The 23,379-nt window shown below is 35.2% G+C and overlaps 1 protein-coding gene across 1 annotated transcript; it reads right to left on the reverse strand.

The window, feature by feature from the left end:
• Positions 1-1,663: 1,663 nt before the first annotated feature.
• Positions 1,664-23,176, reverse strand: LOC128243325 (ankyrin repeat and SAM domain-containing protein 6-like). Its single transcript, XM_052961030.1, has 18 exons — positions 22,892-23,176; positions 21,684-22,230; positions 19,795-19,839; positions 19,287-19,494; positions 18,518-18,615; positions 16,721-16,859; positions 16,343-16,373; positions 15,784-15,942; positions 15,349-15,453; positions 14,558-14,713; positions 14,193-14,331; positions 13,837-13,951; positions 13,205-13,382; positions 12,718-12,778; positions 11,903-11,970; positions 10,789-10,905; positions 10,335-10,432; positions 1,664-8,810 (listed from the first exon to the last, which is right to left on the reverse strand). Exons 1-18 carry the CDS (start codon positions 23,045-23,047, stop codon positions 8,777-8,779), a joined length of 2,454 nt encoding a protein of 817 aa, XP_052816990.1. The 5' UTR covers positions 23,048-23,176; the 3' UTR covers positions 1,664-8,776.
• Between the last annotated feature and the right edge of the window lie 203 nt (positions 23,177-23,379).

Below are 23,379 nucleotides of genomic sequence, written 5' to 3' on the forward strand. Positions count from 1 at the left end.
CAAAAGAAAAACCATTGTAATTGTCATTTGAATTCCACGTAATTTGATTTGTTGCCTGTTTCATTGTAGAACTCAATTAAATTCCAATCTGTTCGAGAGGCCAAACTATGCTGTAAAATGAGAAATTCATTGAAACCAATCTATTTTAATGTAAAAAGGGAAGAATTCTAGCTGTGGTCTGTACAAGATAACTAAATTTTTATGTTTAAGAGTTATGTTTACTTGGATGAAACTGAGGCAATTTATTGAGAGTGAACCTCACGACCTGCACAGATATAAACTGACTATATTTCAATGTAAAAGGGGCATTCTCTGGCTTCAATTTATCTGATTATCAAACCTGCTATTAGACATGGACGTACATATTGACACTGTAACCATTTTTATAATACCCGGTATTTGGATAATAAATAATAACACATGACATAGACATTGCAACAATACTGTCTCCAGGTTTCAGGATTGGACGATAAATACGCAAGAAATTATAATATTCTTTAATGTAAAGGGGGTATAACTCTGCTGCTACCGATGCAATGTATCTTATAATCAAACCTGACATAATGGCTACAGATTCATGATGATCAGATGAGAACATCTTAAGTCATAAAATCATGAAAAGGCTGCAACTCCGTGAAAAGCAACAAACCTAAATCAAATTTGAATGTGTGCATCTCTACTTTATAAAAAAACTTTCCGGAACATCCTTAAACGAAGGATGAAGCACATTAACAACATTTCATTATCCGAAATCATAAACTGCTGTTACTCTTTAAAAATGTGATGCACCTATATGAAATATGCGTGCATCTCCAGTCCATTTTATACCAGGTTTGAAATGAAGGTTGAAACTAGAGCCCTCACAGACAGAAGAGGCTGAGAAGTGATGAATGCCCTGAAACACCACCTGGACACAGGCATGGTTAAATATTGTGGTTTGGAAAAGTGAGCATGTGTGTTACAAAACTCAGCAACACCATTTTTACAATCGTCCATAACTTCTGTAAGAACAAGTTAAATATCACCCTAAATATCACCCAAATTGCAGGTTCACAATTGCTTATGTTGAACAATATTCCCATGAAGTACACAAGTATGATACGTCTACAGCTACATGTGACAAAAGACAGCCTAGTTTGAACTAAGTCAAAACTTTCTAATCCAAGTGAAATGTCAGTGCCTAGCATCCCCTGGTCTAATGTCAATCTCTTCTGAAATTCTGAACAAAAATACAACATGTGTTTGTCATACAAATTGTTGGTGCGTAATTTCCCATACTGACCATCATTCATAGTATGATGTTTCATGTATGTGCAATACTAATGGCAATATAATTATGTAACATAAGATAGACCATTTTGTACTTAGTCAAAGGCCATAACTCTTTCTAGACCAAGTGAAATGTCACACAAATCAAAGGTGCATATTAAAATCTTTGACCTTTCTTGCAAGAAGGTACAATCCTTTTGGACTGACATGCATCACAGGATTCCGTGACATGAAAAAGGCAGCTCCTATATAGCCCCCAGAAATATATATCTGGGGGTATTATGAAGATTGCATGTTGCATGTAGCAAGAGCTGCCCTTGGATAGACAGATGCCATACAAAACATCCTTTTTAAAGACGGCCATTTACAAAGTGAGACAAAAGGAACAAAGAAATAAGGTTTCTTTTCACATTTATTTCATGTTTATGGACATAAATAGTGCTGCTTTTAATTGTTTTGCAATTAAGTGGTAAGCTCACAAAGAGATATTTTTGGCCCAGGTAATTCTCCAAAAGATTAAAGTCAATGAGGTGTTTGATTAAATGTTACCGGGTAACCTTAAATGAAGCAAACATCTATATTTTAATTTCATCAAAACTTAAGAAACAAGAGGCACATCAGTGCCTGTGCTCCACTGGCCAAAAGGTTCAAGCAAAGACCACCTAACGAACATTTTCGTCAAGTTTCATAGAAATACAATCATCAATTTTTGAGGAGAAGTTATTTAAAAAAATTTTTTACTTTAATAGCTCTGGCTGCCATGTTGTGCAGTGGACCGAAATGATTTGGGCAATTTGAGTAAAGGAGCACCAAACAAACATTTCTGTCAAGTTTTATCGAAAAAAGGTCATCGGTTTCGACGACAAGTCGTATAAAGTTTTTTTTTATTTTTTAGCTCTGGCAGCCATGGTGTGCAGTGGACTGGAACCATTTAACAAATTTTGGTTAATGACCACCCAAGGAACATTTCTGTCAAGTTTCATCAAAATCTGATCATCGGTTAACATTTAATCTGAATAGATTATGAAGCAAATATCTAACCTGAACAAGAACTGACGAGATAGAATCGACTTGGTGTTTCACTTACACTTTTCGGCCATTTAAGTTACTAAAAATAGCTGTTTCATAAACTTTCAGAATGTCACTTAAACGAAAATTAATGTTCAGTCTATATATACTTTCCTATGTATAAATGTAAGGTTTTTAAATTGATCTTTTTGTGAGAACTTTATGCTTATATGTTTACTCATAAATTATTATTGTTTAAAAATTATTTAAAGATGCTATACGTGAAAAATTAAGACATTTTTTTTTTTTCTATTAAAGGGAGGTAATTCAGTAGTAAAATGTAATCAAAGCTATTAAAGCATGGCATTTCTTTTCTAACCATGTTGATATTATTACAGTCTATTCAAGCAAGATGCCTTTTGTTTTTACATAGTACCCATAGGTTCTGAAAAACAAGGAGCACTATTCCCAACAGAAGGATGTCACTCCCTATCACTGCATGAGCATCATAATAAAGAAATGTTTACTCAAACTGCAAGCTGCTCAATTGAAATAGGTATTTACCTCAAGCATACAGTTTTATAATGTGGCAAAATAGTCGGACTACTAGATTGTCATTCGGACTAGTAAAATATGCCATTATGCTAGTCCAACTGGCTAGTAGGTTAAAATGTTTTTCGTGAAGACTGCGGACAAGAAGTCCTTAAAGGTTTTTCTATTTTTAACTCTCGCAGCCATGTTGTGCAGCGGACCGGAACCATTTGGGCAATTTTGGTTAAAGGGCATCCCGATGAACATTTATGTAAAGTTTCATCAAAATCTGATAATCGGTTTCTGAGAAGATGTAGTTTAACGTTTTTTTCTATTCTTAGCTCTGGTGCCCATGTTGTGCAGCAGACCAGAACTGTTTGGGCTATTTTGGTTAAGGACTACCCAAGTAACATTTCTGTCAAGTTTCATTGCAATACGCTCATCGGTTTCTGAGGAGAAGTCGTTTAAAGGTTTTTCTATTTTTACCTCTGGGGGCCATCTTGTGCAGTGGACCGAAACCATTGAAGCAAATTTGATAAAGGACCATCCAAGGAACATTTCTGTTAAGTTTCATCAAAATCTGATCATCGGTTTCTGAGAAGATGTTCTTTAAAGGTTTTTCTATTTTTTTGCCCTGGCAGCCATGTTGTGCAGCGGACCGGAACCATTTGAGCAATTTTGGTTAAGGACCACCCAAGGAACAATTCTGTCAAGTTTCATCAAAATCTGCCTATCCGTTTCAGAGGAGATGTCGTTTAAAGATTTTGCTATTTTTAGCTGTGGCGGCCATATTGTGCAATGGACCAGAACCATTTGAGCAATTTTAATAAAGGACCACCCAAGGAACATTACTGTCAAGTTTCATCAAAATCTGCCGAACCGTTTCAGAGGAGATGTCGTTTAAAGATTTTGCTATTTTTAGCTGTGGCGGCCATATTGTGCAATGGACCAGAACCATTTGAGCAATTTTAATAAAGGACCACCCAAGGAACATTACTGTCAAGTTTCATCAAAATCTGCCTTATCGTTTCAGAGGAGATGTCGTTTAAAGATTTTGCTATTTTTAGCTCTGGCGGCCATATTGTGCAATGGACCGGAACCATTTGAGCAATTTTAATAAAGGACCACCCAAGGAACATTAATGTCAAGTTTCATCAAAATCTGCCTATCCGTTTCAGAGGAGATGTCGTTTAAAGATTTTGCTATTTTTAGCTGTGGCGGCCATATTGTGCAATGGACCAGAACCATTTGAGCAATTTTAATAAAGGACCACCCAAGGAACATTACTGTCAAGTTTCATCAAAATCTGCCGAACCGTTTCAGAGGAGATGTCGTTTAAAGATTTTGCTATTTTTAGCTCTGGCGGCCATATTGTGCAATGGACCGGAACCATTTGAGCAATTTTGGTAAAGGACCACCAAAGGAACATTCCTGTGAAGTTTTGTCAAAATCCGCTTATCAGTTTCAGAGGAGATGTCGTTTAAAGTAAAAGTTTACGCACGCACGCACGCACGCACTCACTCACGACGGACAATCTGTGACGACATAAGCTCCATGGCCTTCGGCCAGTGGAGCTAAAAACTTAATGATAAGTACATATTGTAAAAAAAGTGGTGATTTTTTTATGAATTTGAGAACTCCTTTAATCAAAGTACATGATTTGAATATTGTTGATGGTACAATGTGGCCATATTGATTTCTTCCATCAAATTCATAAAAAAAACCCAGCAAAATGAAACATTTTCACCTTTAAACCTGCTTATTGTCAAGTTTTTACAAATTGTTTAGTAAAAGAGAACACATTTTGTATACATTTATGTTCCATATCACTCATATTTTGATCACACCATAAACTTCAAGTGTCAAATATTTTTCTTTTCAAATTTAAAGAGCTGTAAATAAATCTTTGTGAACATACCACTTTAAAAAGTAACTAAACAGGAAATGTATTTCAGAGTCAAATAATGTTTTTGTACATGTAATAAATAATTAACTGGAAATGAGTCCATATAACATGGATGCCCCCCACATGCTGCATTTATTATAAAAGCAAGGGTCATTATTTTGTCCATTTTCCATAAAATTTAAAATATACATCATAATAGTTCCACAATTTAATAACATCAAATACCTTCCTAAAAGATCTCATAAGTGTATGACTAATAATTTCGAAGTTGAAATAAAAAAAATGACATTGTTAAAACATTAATGATCAACATAAGTTCAACAAGTCCAAAAATGCCAATTTATGCTTATTCAAGGGCCATTACTCTGGATAAAATGTGTGCAGCAGCAAACAAAACAAACAGGCACAACTTCATCGCCTGAACATCATTCCCCTAAATTTCATGACTAGGTGAAATCATTTTAATGGGCACTAGTCCAAAAATGCCAATTTTGCTAATTCAAGGGTCATAACTCTAGGTTTACTAAGTGCAGCAGGAAACAAAAACCAAGGTGCAAAACTTCATCACTCAATCAACATTCCCCTAAGCTTTTATGACTCCTGGGCATATTGATTGAAGGAGTTTTGAGTGACACAAGGCCAGAAATGCCAATTTTTGCAAATTCAAAGGTCATAAATCTGGTTTAAATAAGTGCAGCAGGAAACGAAACCTCAGATGCACAAATTCATCACCTAATGAACATTCCCCTAAGTTTTCATGACTGTTGGTAATATAGTTTTGTAGTTTTGACTGACACAAGTCTGCATAATAATTACAGACGGTTGCATGTCCAGACAGACAAGGTAAAGTCTTTAAGCCCCCCTATTTTTGTATGGGCATAAAAAGGCATGTACCAGAAACAAACTATTTGTAGCCTTTGGTGATTTGTTGATCATTGTTTGTAGAACACATAGCTGACAGAAAATATACATGTAAAAACAGAAACACACAGATCTATAACCCAGTGAGAATCAGTGGCTATAAGTGTTATAAACAAAACAGCACCATAAACATAATGTAAAACTTTGCATGTACACATATAATGTAAATTCAAAAAGTAAAATGGTTTGTTAAAATTTGAATAAAACTCATTAAAACACCATAATATACATGTATATTAAAACAACAAAACTAACACAGTAATTTATGTAAATATATCTGAGAAAGATAAATTGTAGAGATATCAGCAGATTGTCTTGCATAGCAGAAAAAAATGACAGAAAAAAACAACCTATTATGGACGGATTTCATTTTGACGACCCTTTTAATACTTCCTGACATCGTTAGCACAACATCATAAAATCATGCCAATGTAGAAACAGTAAAATAGCATATGAAATGGGACTATAAAATACTAACAAGCATTATCACAGATATAATGCATTAAATATCTGAAATAAAAAACATGACATTGTTAAAACATTAATCTCAAACTTAATACAAACTTTAACAGTAGAAGTCGTACCAATATGAACTCGCACCACTACCAAGTCGTACCAATATGAACTCGCACCACTTCATAGTCAAACCAATATGAATTTGCACCATTCAAAAGTTGTACAAATATGAACTCACACCACTACAAAGTCATACCAATATGAACTTGCAAAGTTGTACCAGATTTGGGGGTGTGGACAACAAGGATGGCTACCTATGAATAAACAATATAGTTCTTACCACATACTAGTATATATTGATATCTGGCAATTAAAAAGTGAACTTTATCAAAATAATTATGAAATAAAGTAAACGAGAAATGTGTCTATTGCACACTTGCTGCGCTTGTCAAAAAAGCGAGGGCTATTATTTTGTCCATTATCCATAAATGTGCATCAAAATTATGAGTTCCACAACTTAATTACATAAAATACTTTCCTGAAATATCTCCAGAGTGTATGAAGTTATGAATGACAAAAGTTCAACAAGTGCAAATATGCCAATGTTTGCTAATCAAGGGCCAAAACTCTGCTTATACAATGTACAGCAGGAAGCAAAACCCCAGTTGCACAACTTCATCGCCTGAACAACATTCCCCTTAGCTTTCATGACTCTTGGTCACATGGTTTTGGAGTTTTGAGTGCCATTAGTATAGGAATGCCAAGTTTTGCTAAAGAACAAGCCATAACTCTGGTTACACTATGGTAAGTGCAACATAACCCTAGATTCATAACTCCATCACCTAAATTACATTCCATCAAGGTTTCTTGCCTCTATGAGAAATAGTTTTTGAGTTTTGAGCGACCCCTGTCCAGAAATGCCATTTTTTGCTAATTCAAGGGAAATAACTCTGGTTTTAGTATGTGCACTGGGAGATGAATCCCCAGGTGCACAACTTCATAACCTCAACATCATTCTCCCAAGGTTTCAAGATCCTAGATCAAAAAGTTTTGGAACTTTGAAAGACACAAGTTAGAAAATTCAAATTTCAAGCAATTGAAGGGCCATAATTATCTCTTTATTATGTGCAGATGTATATGAAACTCCAGGTACACAACTTCATCATCTCAACAACATTCCTGTAAGGTTTCAAGACTCTAGGTCAAATGATTTTGGAGTTTTGAATGACACAAGTTTGCATAATACTTATGGACGGAATAGGTCTGAATCATGGACTCAAGGACAACTGCAAATCTATATGCAACCCCCATAAGTTGGGGCATAAAAATACATGAATTTAATAAGATACTTATTTACATATATCTTTATACTAAATCTTTTATTAAAGGATATATAATGTCTAAGAAGTTTAACTACTAAACGCCTGAGATTATTTCTCTGAATCTGGTACGACTTCGTAGTGGTACAAGTTCACGTTGGTAGTACTGCTCTTGTAACCGTTCAAAAAATAATACCTACTCAATTTTTATGATGGTAGGCTCCATTAGTGGTGACTGGTTCATGTTAATGTACATAATTATGATGCAATAACTGTTCAAGTTTTACAGGCATGGAGTAAATCCCTGCACATCAATTCTACCCTTAGTCAAACATCAGATCATTCCATAACAAAATAGTCTATTTTAAGATCACAGTAATCAGTACATAAATTATAAGTCTATTATTGACAATAATTGAAAAGTGGCTAGTTGTCAAACAAACAATCAATTGTGTTGGTATTCAAAATTCAAAGTTAATCTAATGACCATACATCAGTGACTTCATTCACTGTACTGGTCAGTTATTTATAACAAATAATATGATTAGCTACTTCGTTCTCAGATCCAATTAAGACAAATATTGAATACCAGCCTTGATCAATGGATTAACTAGTAAACTTCAGTCAAGTCATCTTGACTAGTTACAATAATACTTTGATGACTGGTCAATTCTAGATGGTCCAGTAAAAGGCCTCGATATAACAAAATAACCCCTAATAAAATTCCAGAGAGTGATTCTGGCCAAGTGTGGACAGAATCCTGCATATGATGCAGTACAAGTAACATATCCCACACTGTTCATATGACGCATTACAGGTAACATATTCCCTACTGAACATATAACACTACATGTAACATATGACACACTGTACATATGACACACTACATGTAACATATGACACACTACATGTAACATATGACACACTGTACATACGACCAACTACATGTGACATATTCTGCATATGACACACTAAATGTAACATATGTCACACTTGACATATGACACTCTACTTGTAACATATGAAACACTGCAAATATATCACGTTGTAGATATGAAGCACTGTACATATGACCCCCTGTACATATGACACACAGTCACACTGTTCATATGACACACAGTCGAACTGTACATATGACCCCCTGTACATATGACACACAGTCACACTGTTCATATGACACACAGTCGAACTGTACATATGACACACTGTACACATGACACACAGTCACACTGTACCTATGACACCAAGTACATATGACACCCTTTTCATGACACCCTTTTCATATGACACACTGTTCATGTACAGACTGGGCAGACAGCAGTGGTGTTGAAAGTAACATCTAGCAGATCATTGAGGCAAGCTGGTCTCATTCTATCTCTCCTGGATTCAACCAGTTCTGTCTGAAACAAAAAAATAATAATAGAAAAATGAACATACACATTTAGTGAAGACATGATCAATAACATTGAAAAATGAACATACACATTTAGTGAAGACATGATCAATACCATTGCACCAATACAGTGTAATGACAGATACAAGCAGAAGGAAAACAAGGCATGTACCATGATCAGCAGTGTTGAAGATCATTTCAAGTGTGATTACATTCCAGGGTTTTGGCCTGGTTTTATTAAAGGACAGGGTGCTGCAGAAATGGGACAGGTGCTAATAAAGAAGAGCACATATCAGTAGGATGAGAAAAACTTGAACATTATGAACTTGGCAGAAAACGTTAGCAGTTGTGTTTGCTTAAAGATATATTAGATTTCAAATGCAAAATATGGTTGTAATTATAATCTTATAAAAAGTTGTAATCAAAACAAAACAACTATTTGACAGCATTGAATTCTATGAAGACAGAAAAGCACCCATGCTGGTCTCCATGAGGGCAGAAAGGTGCTACCAAAATAGGACAGGGTGCAACACCCTTCCAAAACTATATAGCTTAAACCCTTCAGTCAAACAGCCACAAAAAGAAAGGGGTTTAATAGTATTTTTTTCAATATTAAGTCAGTGTTTGGTACATCAAATATGTTGTACACTAGAAAGAAGTGTAAAATACCTTTTACACTAAAAAGAAGTGTAAAATACTATAAAAAGTACCAATCAGAGACTGTGATCTGTAGCAAGAACCTATGTCATACCGTTTGCTTATATCATATTTACTTTAAAGCCCATTTCTGCTTATCACAGCTTTTTTGTATACATGAACAGTCATTGGAAAAGTTGATCAATATTACAGGACATCACACAATGTTATAGGACTGAATAGTTTCACAACATAACAACATTTTTTGATAATTAAGGGCTTTTATTGAACGCTTGAATAATAAATCTTTAATAATTTATAAAAGATATGATAAAAAAATGACACACAAAAAACAATAGTGTTTCACTTTAATGTAGCAATAAACACAGGCACTTGAATGTTCTATATTGTATATAGTTTACAGGCAAAAAATAACATTAAACTGTTTTCATTCAAGTAATTATGTGGCAATAAACATTAAAAAAGGTAATTAACAATCTTACACTATTTCAAGTTTTGCGCATTTTGCATATTACGTCATTCGAAAAGAAATTGCCCAGTATTATTCAGCGATCAATTCCTTAGAAAGATTCAGTTTTGGCCTTTTGTCAGAAGATGTAAGCTTGTTTGCACGACCCAGATACATACTGTATTGAGCAAGGCAGGATGGAATATGATTCAAAGGTGCAGCCAGCAAACTTATCCATACAAAAGGATATTCTCTGAGAGTTTACCGGACCTCAGGAAATTTTATCAAATTAGTCCGAGGTCCGTTGGTCTTTTGCAATCACTGTATGTACTAGTATTTCTTTCAAATAAATAATATAGTAATAAATTTTGCCCCTGGATGTATATGTTGTTAATATTTAAGACCAACTCTTCCCCTTGAATTTACCCTGCACTGCTACAGCTGCTGGCGACATCTGACTGCCGGGCCTTCAATGTTGTCTGGAATGACTGCATCGTGTCATGGAACTGTCGCCGGTCCCGCGCCTGAAACATGGGTAGGCCAATTATTAATATAAAACAACTGTGCAATAATCATGAGGGTTTTTTTACTCTATGACAGGAACCATTTTATTATCCACATTGCTCCTAATAAAAATACATTTTTTTAAATTGTGCACTTTTCCCCAAAATGTTGTTGTAACCTCTGGTAATTGCATACCCTGACAAGCAATATTTTCCCTAAAATAAAAGGCAAAAGCCTCTTTCTCCAAGCCTGATTTATAGCAAAACATGATTGATTGTGCAACCTCAAAATGGTCATGTAGTTAGACTCTGCATTGAACATACTGTATAAATTTCATCCATTCATTGTGTATACAAACCACAAACCAGTGTCTTACCTTTCCTGTGTTAAGTTCGGTGATCTCTGAAAGTATCTGTCTTCGAGACTCGACGTGTGAGATGCCCAACTCTGTGAGATCATCATCGGTCAACGTCAGGAACGCCTCCATGTCAACCTGGTATGTAAGAGTTGAGTGTATTGGAATAGTTCTTACTCAATAAAACCATTACAAGAGCTGTCACAGTCACATGACAAATGCTCCCAATTGAGCCTTATAGGATGGAGAGCACAAGAGATGTTTGTGAAACAACTATGCCTCCCTATTGACAGCCAATAAGTCAATTCACAATAAATGCCTGTGGGGGTATTTAAAGGTTATGACCAACCTATGCATCAAGTTTGAGGCCCTTAGGCCCAAGTGTTCTCTTGTTATCAATTGGAAAAGGTTTTGTATATAGAACAACCAATGGACTGACATGTGCAAAGCAATATTTCTCGCTTTTTCACAGAGGGGCATGAAAATATGTACTTAAGATTAAAACTTTAAAGGTAGGATAAGAATCGGTACTGTTAAAGATAACTAATAGCATTTATTAACTGAGATTCTACATTTTGAAAAACCACCACAGGATAAGGCATATTTTACCAAGCAATAATTTCTTGGCATTGCAAAAAATCTGCTATATGATATACGATGAAGAACATTACCAGCAGACTAAGAAGCCCATTTAAAAAAACTAATATGGCCTCAAATATCATATATTGTTGAAGTGCTACTTTTAAAACAATTTATGGTGAATTTTGCTGTTGATATACATGTTACAAATAGCAGAATGTTTACACTTAAAACATTTTTAAACCAAGTGTACGATATAATTTGTGAGACTGAATCTTTAACTTAAAAATGCACTCTTGCTCCCAATTGCTTTAATATACCGAAAACAATGAATAAATATTAAAAACAATGGTTTTTTAACATGAAGAATACCATGTTTAAATTGAAAAAAAGCTGCAGAAAACACGGTATTTCTGCCTTATGAGACAATGGTTGATCACTGTAAATCTTTACACTGTGTATGCATTAATTTTAAATACAAGTGTCACTTTAAGATGCAAGACAGTAGTGAATATTGGACTAGGTTAGTACAGGGTTTTACTAGGATTCAAACTACCTCCTGCTCCTCAAAGATAGGGTGGTACTTCTCCAGTGAAAGTTTCTTCAGGATGCCAGATAGCTCATCTGAAATGACAAGCACCATAGAACTATCATACAGCAGGAATATATCAGACAGTTTATTTTTTTCAAATTCTGTTTGCAAAAGTGATAAACTTGTTAATGTTTTATTTTAGAGAATTAAAAATTGTATCAAACAGGAATGCCAATGAAAATTTGTAAAAAAAAAATGAAACTAGTACCAAATAGGAGAATCCCCATCACACTTCATACAAAAAATCATTTTTTGTATAGATCAGACAAAGGGGCAAATTTATTATGTTTTAAGTTTTGTTGCCAAAAAAAGAGGAAATCAGCTGAAAAGAGGAAAACTGGCAGCCCTGATCAAATTGTCAAGGTGGCATTAGCAGGTTTCCCACAAATAATAGAGAATAAAATCTCTGACTTTGCCCTGACAAATCCCAATTTTCCCAGTCCAAACAATTGGTGTTACCACCTCTTTTTATACTATATAGTGTATGGCTTTTTTTTAATTCATTTTTTTTAACTCAAATAATTCCTTTTTGTGCTATTTTACTAATTGTTACATGGCCCTGGATCTCAGATTAAAAAATTCCCTGACTTTTGCCCATTTCCCAGACCCATTTAAAAATTCCCTGACTTTTCCCTGACCTAGTCTTAAAGTATACCTCTTACTGTTAATTTACTCTTTAAGTTACCATATGAATATAAGTTACCATATGAATATAAGTTACCATATGAATATCTCATTGGCCCTCATTCCCAATATTGTGTTTCAATACATAAACATACCCCCAGTTCCTGCTTCATGTTCATTTACAGAATCCAACAAAGGCCCAGCATCATCAGCAAACTGTAAAGGAAGAACATATCTTGTGGTATAAATGCAGACAGAATTCAACAATGGCTCGGCATCATCCGCAAACTGTTAAGGAAGAACATTATTTATAATATATAAATGCAGTCATTGAGAAGCAAACTGTTTGTACAATTTTATGCATGTGTGCAGTAGCCGTCTATTTGAAAAACCTCAAGAAAGACACATTTGGATGTCATCTAATATATATATATATATATATTAGATGACATTAGATATATATATATATATATAGGCAGTATGTTTACCTAACACAAGAATTTATTTCATATTACTGAAAGGTTAAATACAATCCACCATCCTTGAATTATACTTTTTTAGTTTAGACTTCTTCATTTCTTACATTTGATTCAAAAGACCAAACAATATCATACAATTGCAGGTATATTCAAACAGCCTCACCTTGCCCGGGGTGGGTGATGGTGAGGGTGTGAGGGTGGAGGTGGTACTACCCTTGGATGAGCAGCTCCGACCCCTGGACGAGCGTATAGGGGTGACAGATGAGCTTGTACCGCTGGTTCCACTTGCTGAACTGTTCGGGGACGTAGTGTTGGACATGCCGCGGAAACCTGGTGACTTCCTGGTAAAATATTCATTAGTGAATGAGTATTGCAATTAAGCATTTACAGATATATTCAAATAATAACAACTGCATTGACAATTCTAAAGATTATGATATAATCTAAGCAATCGTCAATACATTAGTTTAAACTTATTTATTTTACAATGATTGCTAAACAAGTTTATATTACAACTTTATATTCATCACTCTCATTGGCACAATGTTACAAGAAAGTGTTGTCTTATGTTTTTGGAGAAACCTGAAATCCCAAAGGAAACCCACTTGTACAGCCTGGTGACCACAAACCCAACTCTAATGCACTCAGGCTAGGAATCAAACCTATGTCCCCTAGGTGAAAAGCTAACCCTTCTGCTAACCAGACAATAAAAAATCATTCATTTATTTTTCTAAACTACAAGCAAGACAATGTCTCTAACATACCTTGACACTGTGTGTTACATCCCCCACATACCTTGGCATAAAAAGCCTGGAGGATCCATGAGTTGGTGGAGAAAACATGGCATTCCTTTCAGAGCCACTATAGGAGGACGGTGGGGGCATAAAGAGACCTGTTCCCTGGTAGTCACCTGAGGTACAACATTTCATCCACATTTAACACACATCAGTATATTTGGATTATGGTAAATCATCATTATGGCTTTTAAATCACGACAGATTTCTGATAATAAAATAATGTAAAACTAATCTATGAAACGATGAAACAAGGATGAACTTTGTATTGAAGTCCTCATAACAATCAAGTATTTGACACATAAATATTCAAGACTTAGTACTTTATTTTGTAGCAAAAGTCCAACAACACCTCACCTGATGAGTTAGGGCTTGGGTTTGAGCTGGCCTGTGTGAACCTTCCAGAGTTAGTGGGTGACACCTGGTTATTGTAGCCGCTACTGCTGCTCTGTAGGAACTTCATGGGCCTTAAGACAGGCCGCTCATGACCAGAACCCTGGGGAACGTAAAACAGATACACTTAAGTCATCTACAGCATACTTTTCATTTCGACCTTAATAACATCAAACAAGAGTTTTACCTTTGGCACAAAACACTTCCAAATGATATTAAATGAAGTCAACCATAAATACATGTAAAATCAAAATAAACAATAAAGTTGACAACAATATTCCAGATAGCTTTCGATTTTCGAGAATATGCAAGTCAATAAAGTAGCCTACCAGAGAGCTTGGCGTATCGAGGCCAGTCATGGTGGTCTTGGCTCTGCTGGGCCTCCATGGTCGGGAGGGGCTGTCTAGGTCAAATGAGGGTGGGGGCAGGAACGGTGGAATCACTGGCTTCAGGGTGTCACTGCTCAGGTGTGGAGGGTTGATGTCCTGTAATACATTTATGTACATTTATAATAGATCCTGTAATCATTTCAATTGACTTATTATTTCAATGCATCAAATTTGATTCAGATCTTTTTCTGTTATGATTATTGTTATGCCTTAACACTGCTGTGATTATTTATTTAAATGTGTTGTATCACGTGTCCGTTGTTTTAATTTCTTATAATTAAATGAATGTATTCTTCAGTTACAACAAGGAAGCAATATCCATTAAAGTATACTGTTCTTATGGGGCTGTAGTGACAGCAGAGCTGATGACACAAATTGAAATACAAGTTTATACAAGGAGGTTTAGGTGCAATACCAAAGCTATTGCAACACACTGATAATGTTGGTGTATCAATGAAACTACCAAGAAAACAGGTTAATTACATGATATCTTTTTGCATTTACAAGTTATACATAAACAAACACTGTCGGGTTTTCTCAATTACTAACACCCTTGTTGAAGCAAACGATTGGAAAGTTTAAGGCCTGCATTATCATTACTTACAAAGTTCATCGAGTTATTTTTGATATTGTTTTCAAACTAAACCACAAACATGGTTGTCTTCACAAACAGCTGTATAAGTCTATCACCATATAGCACATGTAATACAGCAGCCAGAGTGTGCCCTTACCAGGGTGTAGTGAGCAGCACTTTTCTTCGTCTCCTGTTTCATTGTTTCATAGCTCGTCATGGACTTAGCCACAGGATCCATCACAAAGTTGTTCTTCTTTGGACCCTGAAATCAGTTTAAGACTGCCAATCAAGACATGTCTGCTAAGTTTTAACGGCATAGTTTATTGTTATTTCATCATTTTCATATAACATAGATAGGGTGTAAACCAGAGATACCAATTGTAAAATTAAATATGAAATACCTTCGCTAGCAGCATATCGTAATACTTTAATTGTTTGATAGTAGTTACCTGAATTAATATTTACCTACCTGTATCAATAAACTACTGGGCTAACTTTATCCAAATCAAAGAAAATACCTGTTTCATACAATTTCCTGCTTAAGATTTATTATTCCCTCTATAAATGTTTCATATTGTAACAAGCCGGGTACCAGTTGGGGGCTGAGTCTACTGGGAGGTATTGGCAGATCATGGAAGCTCTCAGTCTGTCCGTCCACAGTGAGTGGGACCAGCCGGTTACTGTTCTTGCTGCTAAATGTCCCCCCTATCTTCAGGTTGCGAAACCGGTTAGACAATCGATTTAACCATCCCTGTTAAGCAATGAAGCAAAACTATTTGACATTCTGTAAATCAATTAAACCAATCATTTAAAGGATATTCAAAATAAATGAAAGTCAGCCATGCAGTTTTGTTTTATTTTCAAAGTGTATCTATTTCCAATGAAATAAAACTTCATGTGCAATGACTATTTTTCTTTTTTTAATTTCTATCACAAAGTAGGAAGTTGTCGTATTCATTTATGATTTAAGAGCTCTGCTACTGTTGGATTTTTTTAACTTCAATAAACATTTTGTTTAAAAAAATAAAACATGTGCAATCAAAATCTTTGCTTGGGCTCTTTATGTAATGGGTTTGTTCAGAAGGAAATAAAAAAATACAGTTTGCTTTCATAATTTACCAAAAAAAATAGGTCTTCAATGAAGTTTTTACCTTCAATCCACTTTTAGGCTGGTCATCCATCCTAAAATGTCCCAAAAAACATAATGTAACATTGTGAATTTTGTAATATGAGGTTTAAGTTTGTAGCAAAGATTTGACCCAATAATATTTCAGTAGTTAGCAGTGATCACATATTAACAACCGTTACTCATACTGTATAACATGCAATATATAATCATTACAATCTAAATCATACAAAACTACCAGAAAAGCCCAGTTAAAGCCCAGTTACCATATTGATCCCTACTGTCTTACAACACAACAAATTACAAGGTCAACAAGACAGAACTAACCATCAAGTTTAAACAAAAAGCATGATGAAAAAGGAGAATGAAGCTAAATGATTTAACAGTGAGGTAAGCCACTTACAGTTGATCTGAGGTATAAGGCATGGTCGAGGCAGAGCCATTCTGTTTGTTCCAAGTCCGTGCCAGGCCAGATTTATCCCCCTTGTTAACATGCATCGTCTTGTTGGCCAGGAGTCGCAACAGTTCTGTGTCCACATCATCTGAAACATACATTTTATGTTACTAACTGAATTAAACAGTATATAATAGCTAGCATAGATAATATCCAGTCTGAGGAAAAAAGTGAGAACAAGAGCTGTCACAGTATGTGACGAATGCCCCCGAATGTGACATTGACCTACGAACAAGGTCAGTACATGAAAAGTTGATCTTGCCTTTATGTGTCAAATACATATGGCAAGTTATTTTAAATTTCCTCTGAACATAAAAGAATACCACCCATACTTGACAACCTACACTGTTATGTCCTTATATTCAGAATTCCCTTGTGAATAAACACTTAGTGTATCTTTCACCTTAGAGGTAGGGACATGGGTCTTGCACACGACACGTCGTCTTCGTATGTGGAACACATGTAGCAAGTTATTTTAAAATCTGTCCTTACAAGGGAAAGTTACAGCCCGGACACGACAACCTATACCCTATGTCCTTGTATGCAGCACTCCATTGTGAATAAACACGAAGTGTGACCTTGACCTTAGAGGTAGGGACACGGGTCTTGCACGCGACACGTCGTCTTGGTATGTGGAACACATGTGGCAAGTTATTTTAAAATCTGTCCATACGAGGGAAAGTTACAGCCCGGATACGACAACCTATACTCTATGCTTATATGCAGCACTCCATTGTGAATAAACACTAAGTGTGACCTTGACCTTTGAGGTAGGGACACAGGTCTTGCACGCAACACGTCGTCTTGGTATGTGGTACACATGTGGCAAGTTATTTTAAAATCTGTCCATACAAGAGAAAGTTACAGCCCGGACACGACAACCTATACTCTATGTCCTTATATGCAGCACTCCATTGTGAATAAACACTAAGTGTGACCTTGACCTTTGAGGTAGGGACACGAGTCTTGCACGCCACACGTCGTCTTGGTATGTGGAACACATGTGGCAAGTAATTTTAAAATCTGTCCATACAAGGGAAAGTTACAGAGCAGGACGGACGGACGGACGGACGGACGGTGCGATTTTAATATGCCCACCTTCGGGGGCATAAAAATTAGGTTAAAACTCCTTATACCATATTTGTTAAGTACATAGGGACTAAATGAAACGAACAATTTATTCCATGTCCATTTGTATGATCTATAGTATAAGGCAATACTGATATAAGATTGCTGACAAAAAATCATATCGTAGATTTTCATATTTCCGTTCAAAAATTAATGTTTCATGGCCTAAACCGTTACTAACGGTTTAAGAAAAATACATAAAACATCATTTTTTGAACTTAAAAACAAATATCTGCGATCTAATTTTTTGTCAGCAGTCTAATTTAACTGGTTTCCATGGATTTTCCCAAAAATTGGCTCGTTCCAGGACAATAACTAAAAAAGTTGTCAAAACGTTCAATCTGTGAGAGTGCAGCATTAACAGTCCAATACAATGTACCCTATTGGCCCCTCTTTTGCAACGCCCTGCCTTTTTTAAAATCTGGCTTAAACCTTAACAATTAAGCATTTGTTGTGCCTCTCAATAAGGTTTATAGTTATTGCTGTCTTCGTACATTAAAGAAAAGCAGCATAAAAAATAATGGAAACATTTGAACAATGAACACTTTATAACTGTAATAACTACACCTGTTAAGGAAGAAATAGTTTGCAATTTGTAAAAGACATAATTATATTTACCTATCAAAGACGCCATATCAAAAGCTGTGCAACCATTCTTTGCTTGCGTAGACACATCAGCACCAACATTGATAAGAAATATTGCCACAGACTTCTTCCTGTTAAATAAGTGAATTTGTAATTATAAAATGAATGACACATGGCCAAAATGCTACTTACCAGTAACTATCATGAACAGATATATACAGGATTTATTACAATTTGAATAGTTTACATGCATTTACTATACTACATCAACTTATGACTAATAATTATGTCATAAAAATGTTTGTAATGCACGGCAAATTTGGCTACAACACATTTCAGGTATCAGGTGTGCATTTATGTAAATTTTGGATGCCTTGTGACCCCATAATATTTTCGAATCAATTAAAAGGGTTTTATGACGGGAAAATGTATATATATGTAAAATTCATACCTAAACAAATAATGGAAAAGCTTTTTCTGTTCTTAGAACATTGCAAAACAGGCCATTTCATTCTGGATTTCAGATTAATAAAGAACAAACATTCAAACTACAACACCAGTAATAATTTTTATTTTTTTCGGACGTATATGATGGTAGATGGTATTGGGAAACAAGGCACTAAATACAAAATTACTCAATGCAATGACAGTCATAATTGTACATCGGATACTTTAATTCAAATATTTAACCATATTCTGTATATACACAATTTAGACAGTTTTTTTCCAAAAGTAACAAAATTTAATTTTTATATTTGCATGATTCTTGAAATGTTCACTCAAAAAAGTTGTAAGAGTGTACCCATGATATGTAGCCTGCATGAGAGCCGTCCAGCCGCTTATGTTATCCTGCTTGTTAATGTCACATCCTCTTTCCACGAGAAGCTGGGCGATATCTATCCGTCCCGTCATGGCAGCGAACATGAGGGGCGTGGCCCCATCGTGGACCGAGCAGGTGTCACGCTGACTTACATCAACCTCCAGAATGTCTCGGATACGCTGGATGTTACCTGGAACACACACACACATACAGTCCTCATATAGAATATTTGATAAAGGGACATTAATAAATAAACTTTAATACAAAATAAGATTAAATAGCTAATTGACCAAATACTAGTACAGTGGTTGAAATTAGCACAAGAAAAAACACACTCCTTGCACGGTAATTTCTATGTATTTGAATTAAATTTATAGCAGTCATTCGCCAGAATACTTACATGTTTGTACATGTTACTTTTGTATGATTATATATTTACATAAACATTTATCACTGTCATTATGTAAAGGCAAATGATCTCAACTCATACCTTGTTTTGCAGCTTCAATTATATCCGGTTTGCGTTCCTCTGGTTCTGAAAACAAACAAATAAAAATATTGTTCACGAGATATTTTTTTAGCACCAGATAGTATTTCAGAGTTTCATAAGACAATATTACTTAATGTTTACGCTTATACCCTCACCAATGATATGTCTGAACAATTTTTGATCTATTCATTTAGAAAGCCTCTGACAAAAGTAACCAACAAATTTCCATAAGTTTATTACTTTGTTTTATTAATTAACTGGGTTACTTAGGAATGCGCTCATTTGTACTGACTAATATGCAGGTATTTGTTTACCGTAGTTACTGTAGAATTAATGGTAAGTAAAGCAAAAATAACTATTAATCAGATACAGTAAAACATCTTCACATTGAAATACCGTAAATGACTGGGTATTAGACGCACTTTTTCCCCTCAGATTTTGATGCAAAAAAATGCCTGCGTATAATACCCAGTAACAATTTTTTGAACTTTTTTTCTGAGGTCAATTTCAAGCTGAGAGTTTGTTTAGATTTATGTAGAAAGGGATGTTACTCGCGTCATATTGATCGAGTATATACGGGTTAAAACGGCAGTTAAAGATCGGGATACGGTATATCGTAAGACGTTTATAATTTCAACAAAAATATTTTTCGATTCAAGTTACCGTAATTCACCTAAGAGTTCGGAAACTCTAAATATTTGGACACCCATAATTATTTCCCAAAATAATTTATTTTGCGTACCTAATTTTCGGACACCCAAAGGACATCAATCATAACTTTCATAGTTACCAAGTTTCACAGACGAAGATTATTGATTTTTATCTTTACAATGCCTGGCTAGATTACCTAACCGTATACACCACTGTGACAATTTAATTAGTTACTACCCATCCTAAACGATTTATTGCCTGTTGAAAAGGAAGTGTGATATATTTATTTGAGGATTAAACAAACAACAAGGGCAATCAAGGGATTAAGAAAACATCGACATGGCATGTTTGTAAAACGATCTGCCAATAAGCTTTCAAACTTGTACCACACTTATAGACTATATGAAGCAATAATCGTACAGTTATACATTAATCCTGCATAGCAATGTCCATGCTCTCCACGAGATCCTCGTGGGTATAACTGTAAGTTATGTGACGTCACACAGTGTGACTCTTTGATCTGAAGCCAATAGAATGTGTTTATTCAGTTCAGTGCATGTGCAATGGTGTTTTAATTAACTTCATGAAGGATTTACACTTATAGGTGTAATAAATAAGTTTATGACCATTGATTACTACGGATAAATTGATAAGTGGTAAAAAGCAAACATGAAGAAAAAAGGCAGGTTAAACAAACATGTAAATAAAATGTAAAAATGATAATTTTCTATGTATTCGGAGAGCGAAAAAAAATTTTTTTATGGTGTCCGAACTCTTGTGAATTACGGTATTCAATATTATTTTGAATAATAAATTGAATTAAACAATAATCAAACATACATATAAAAAAGCAAAGTTGGGCACTGTCAAAATATTTTTTGCATAACATAACTTTTCATTCTCGACAGTATGGTTGTATGGTTTTAAAGATAACCATCGCCATTTTCACGAAAAAAAATTTTTTGTCACTGTCAACAAACATGGTGGCTGAAAATGCTGGACGATTTTGACATTTTTTCTATGCGTCTTTTAACCAAAAACGTAGATTGAAAGTTTTTTTCTCGGATTTTTCATAGATTTTTTTCCCTGCGTCTTATACCCCCTATCGTCTTATAACCAGTCATTTACGGTAAACTGTATAAAGGCATATTTGACAGATTTTTAAACTTTCTTATGAAGATCACATCAGTTCAATGTGCAGCAATTCATAATAAATCTTTAAGTAAGGTAAAATATACCAATTATAGTTTTAGTGGTGGTTTTTCTTTCTAGGAAACCTCGAACTTCACGCTTTCCTCTTATGGCAGCAACAGCTAAAGCAGTGTGCTCTAGAACATTGCTAAGATTAGGGTCCCCTCCTCTTTCTATGAGAATCTGTGCTGTTGTCATGTGTCCATTCAATGAGGCAAGCATAAGAGGTGTTACCCCAGTGGAAGGTACACGCTGGTTCACATCGCAACCTCTATCCAGGAGAAGGCGGAGCACGGCATCATGGCCATGCTGGGCTGCCACCATGACAGGTGTGTATTCACATGAGCTACCCTGTGGCATGATGTCTGCACCAGCCTCTACCAGCTGTCGAACAACTGCAAGGTGGCCTCCACTTGCAGCAACTGTCAAAGCTGACATGCCATATGCATTAAAACCATTCACATCAACTTGGTGCTGAAGAATGAGGGATATGATGTTGGCATGTCCATATCTTGCTGCTTGCATTACTGGAGTCCACCCATAGAGATTCTTTTTATCAACAGCAGCTCCCCTCATCATAAGTTTGCGGGCAACCTGATAGGGAAAATATTTTTTTTTATTAATATCACATTTCATCTTCATTTAATTTTGTCATTTTATAAATACTTCTACATGGATAAAACTCATTTCATAGATTTATTATGCATACATTAATCATGGCTGTGCTAGATTTAGTGAATAGGTCTCGGATAAGTATTTAATCATTAATCACTTAAATCTATGCTGCCATAAAACTCATCATTTCTTTTAATACATTTCAAAAAGTATAAACAAAAAATGTGAATTTAATGTATTTTATTTAAAGTTTAATCTCATAAACAAATTTTATTTACAGCAGATGCACAAATTAACTATACTATAAAGGCACTTATCAAAACTTAAAAATGTCTCAATATCTCAATTAAATATACTGAACAGATTGAAAGTGATGGCGAGGGTTGTTGTTTTTTGTGAAGCAATCGATGACAACAATAACACCAAGGCTATGAGAATAACTCAAGTCTTTTCTGACATTTTACTCCGAAATCAAGATATATAAATAAACATCAATTCAGCGTATTAAAAGACATCAAATACAGTGTATATTTATTGTACGGCAAGGTTTAAATAATTAACAAATTTAATTAATTACAAAAGAAAGAAATACAAGCAATAAAATGGTCCTTTAGGTCAAAGATATTATATAAATTTATACCTGGTCATGTCCATTGGCGGCGGCGACGGCGAGCGGTGTGTTGCCGATGTCGTCCGTAGCATCCACCTGCAGTCCATCCGTCTCTTCCAGCAGTGCCTCCACAGACGCTGCGTCCCCCGCCTCGCACACGCCCATCAGCTGCTTAACGCCGTCCATCCCGGTTCCGCTATCTATTTCATGCCACTGATGTTAATGGTATTAATGTTCTCATATTTTCGTTAGTTGCAAAAATAAACAACCTCATTTTGCTGGAATTTCGTGTTCTTAGTCCACCATTTTGACAGATGTGACGTCATTTTTTAAACCCAAGTAAAAAAGAGTACGAAGATAGTTCAACCTTAAGAAAAGTTTTTTAGGAAATCAATATCTCGATTGCCTCCCTTAGTCAATTCAACTAAGATGACATTTGATAAAGGAAATGCTTAAGCAGCTCTCTTCTACTTAACTTCGTCCAAATTCGTAACTAAACCTAACCAGCTACTGTTGGA

The sequence above is a fragment of the Mya arenaria genome, chromosome 8 (assembly GCF_026914265.1).
Source record: "Mya arenaria isolate MELC-2E11 chromosome 8, ASM2691426v1".
In the NCBI taxonomy this organism is placed as follows: Eukaryota; Metazoa; Mollusca; class Bivalvia; order Myida; family Myidae; genus Mya; species Mya arenaria.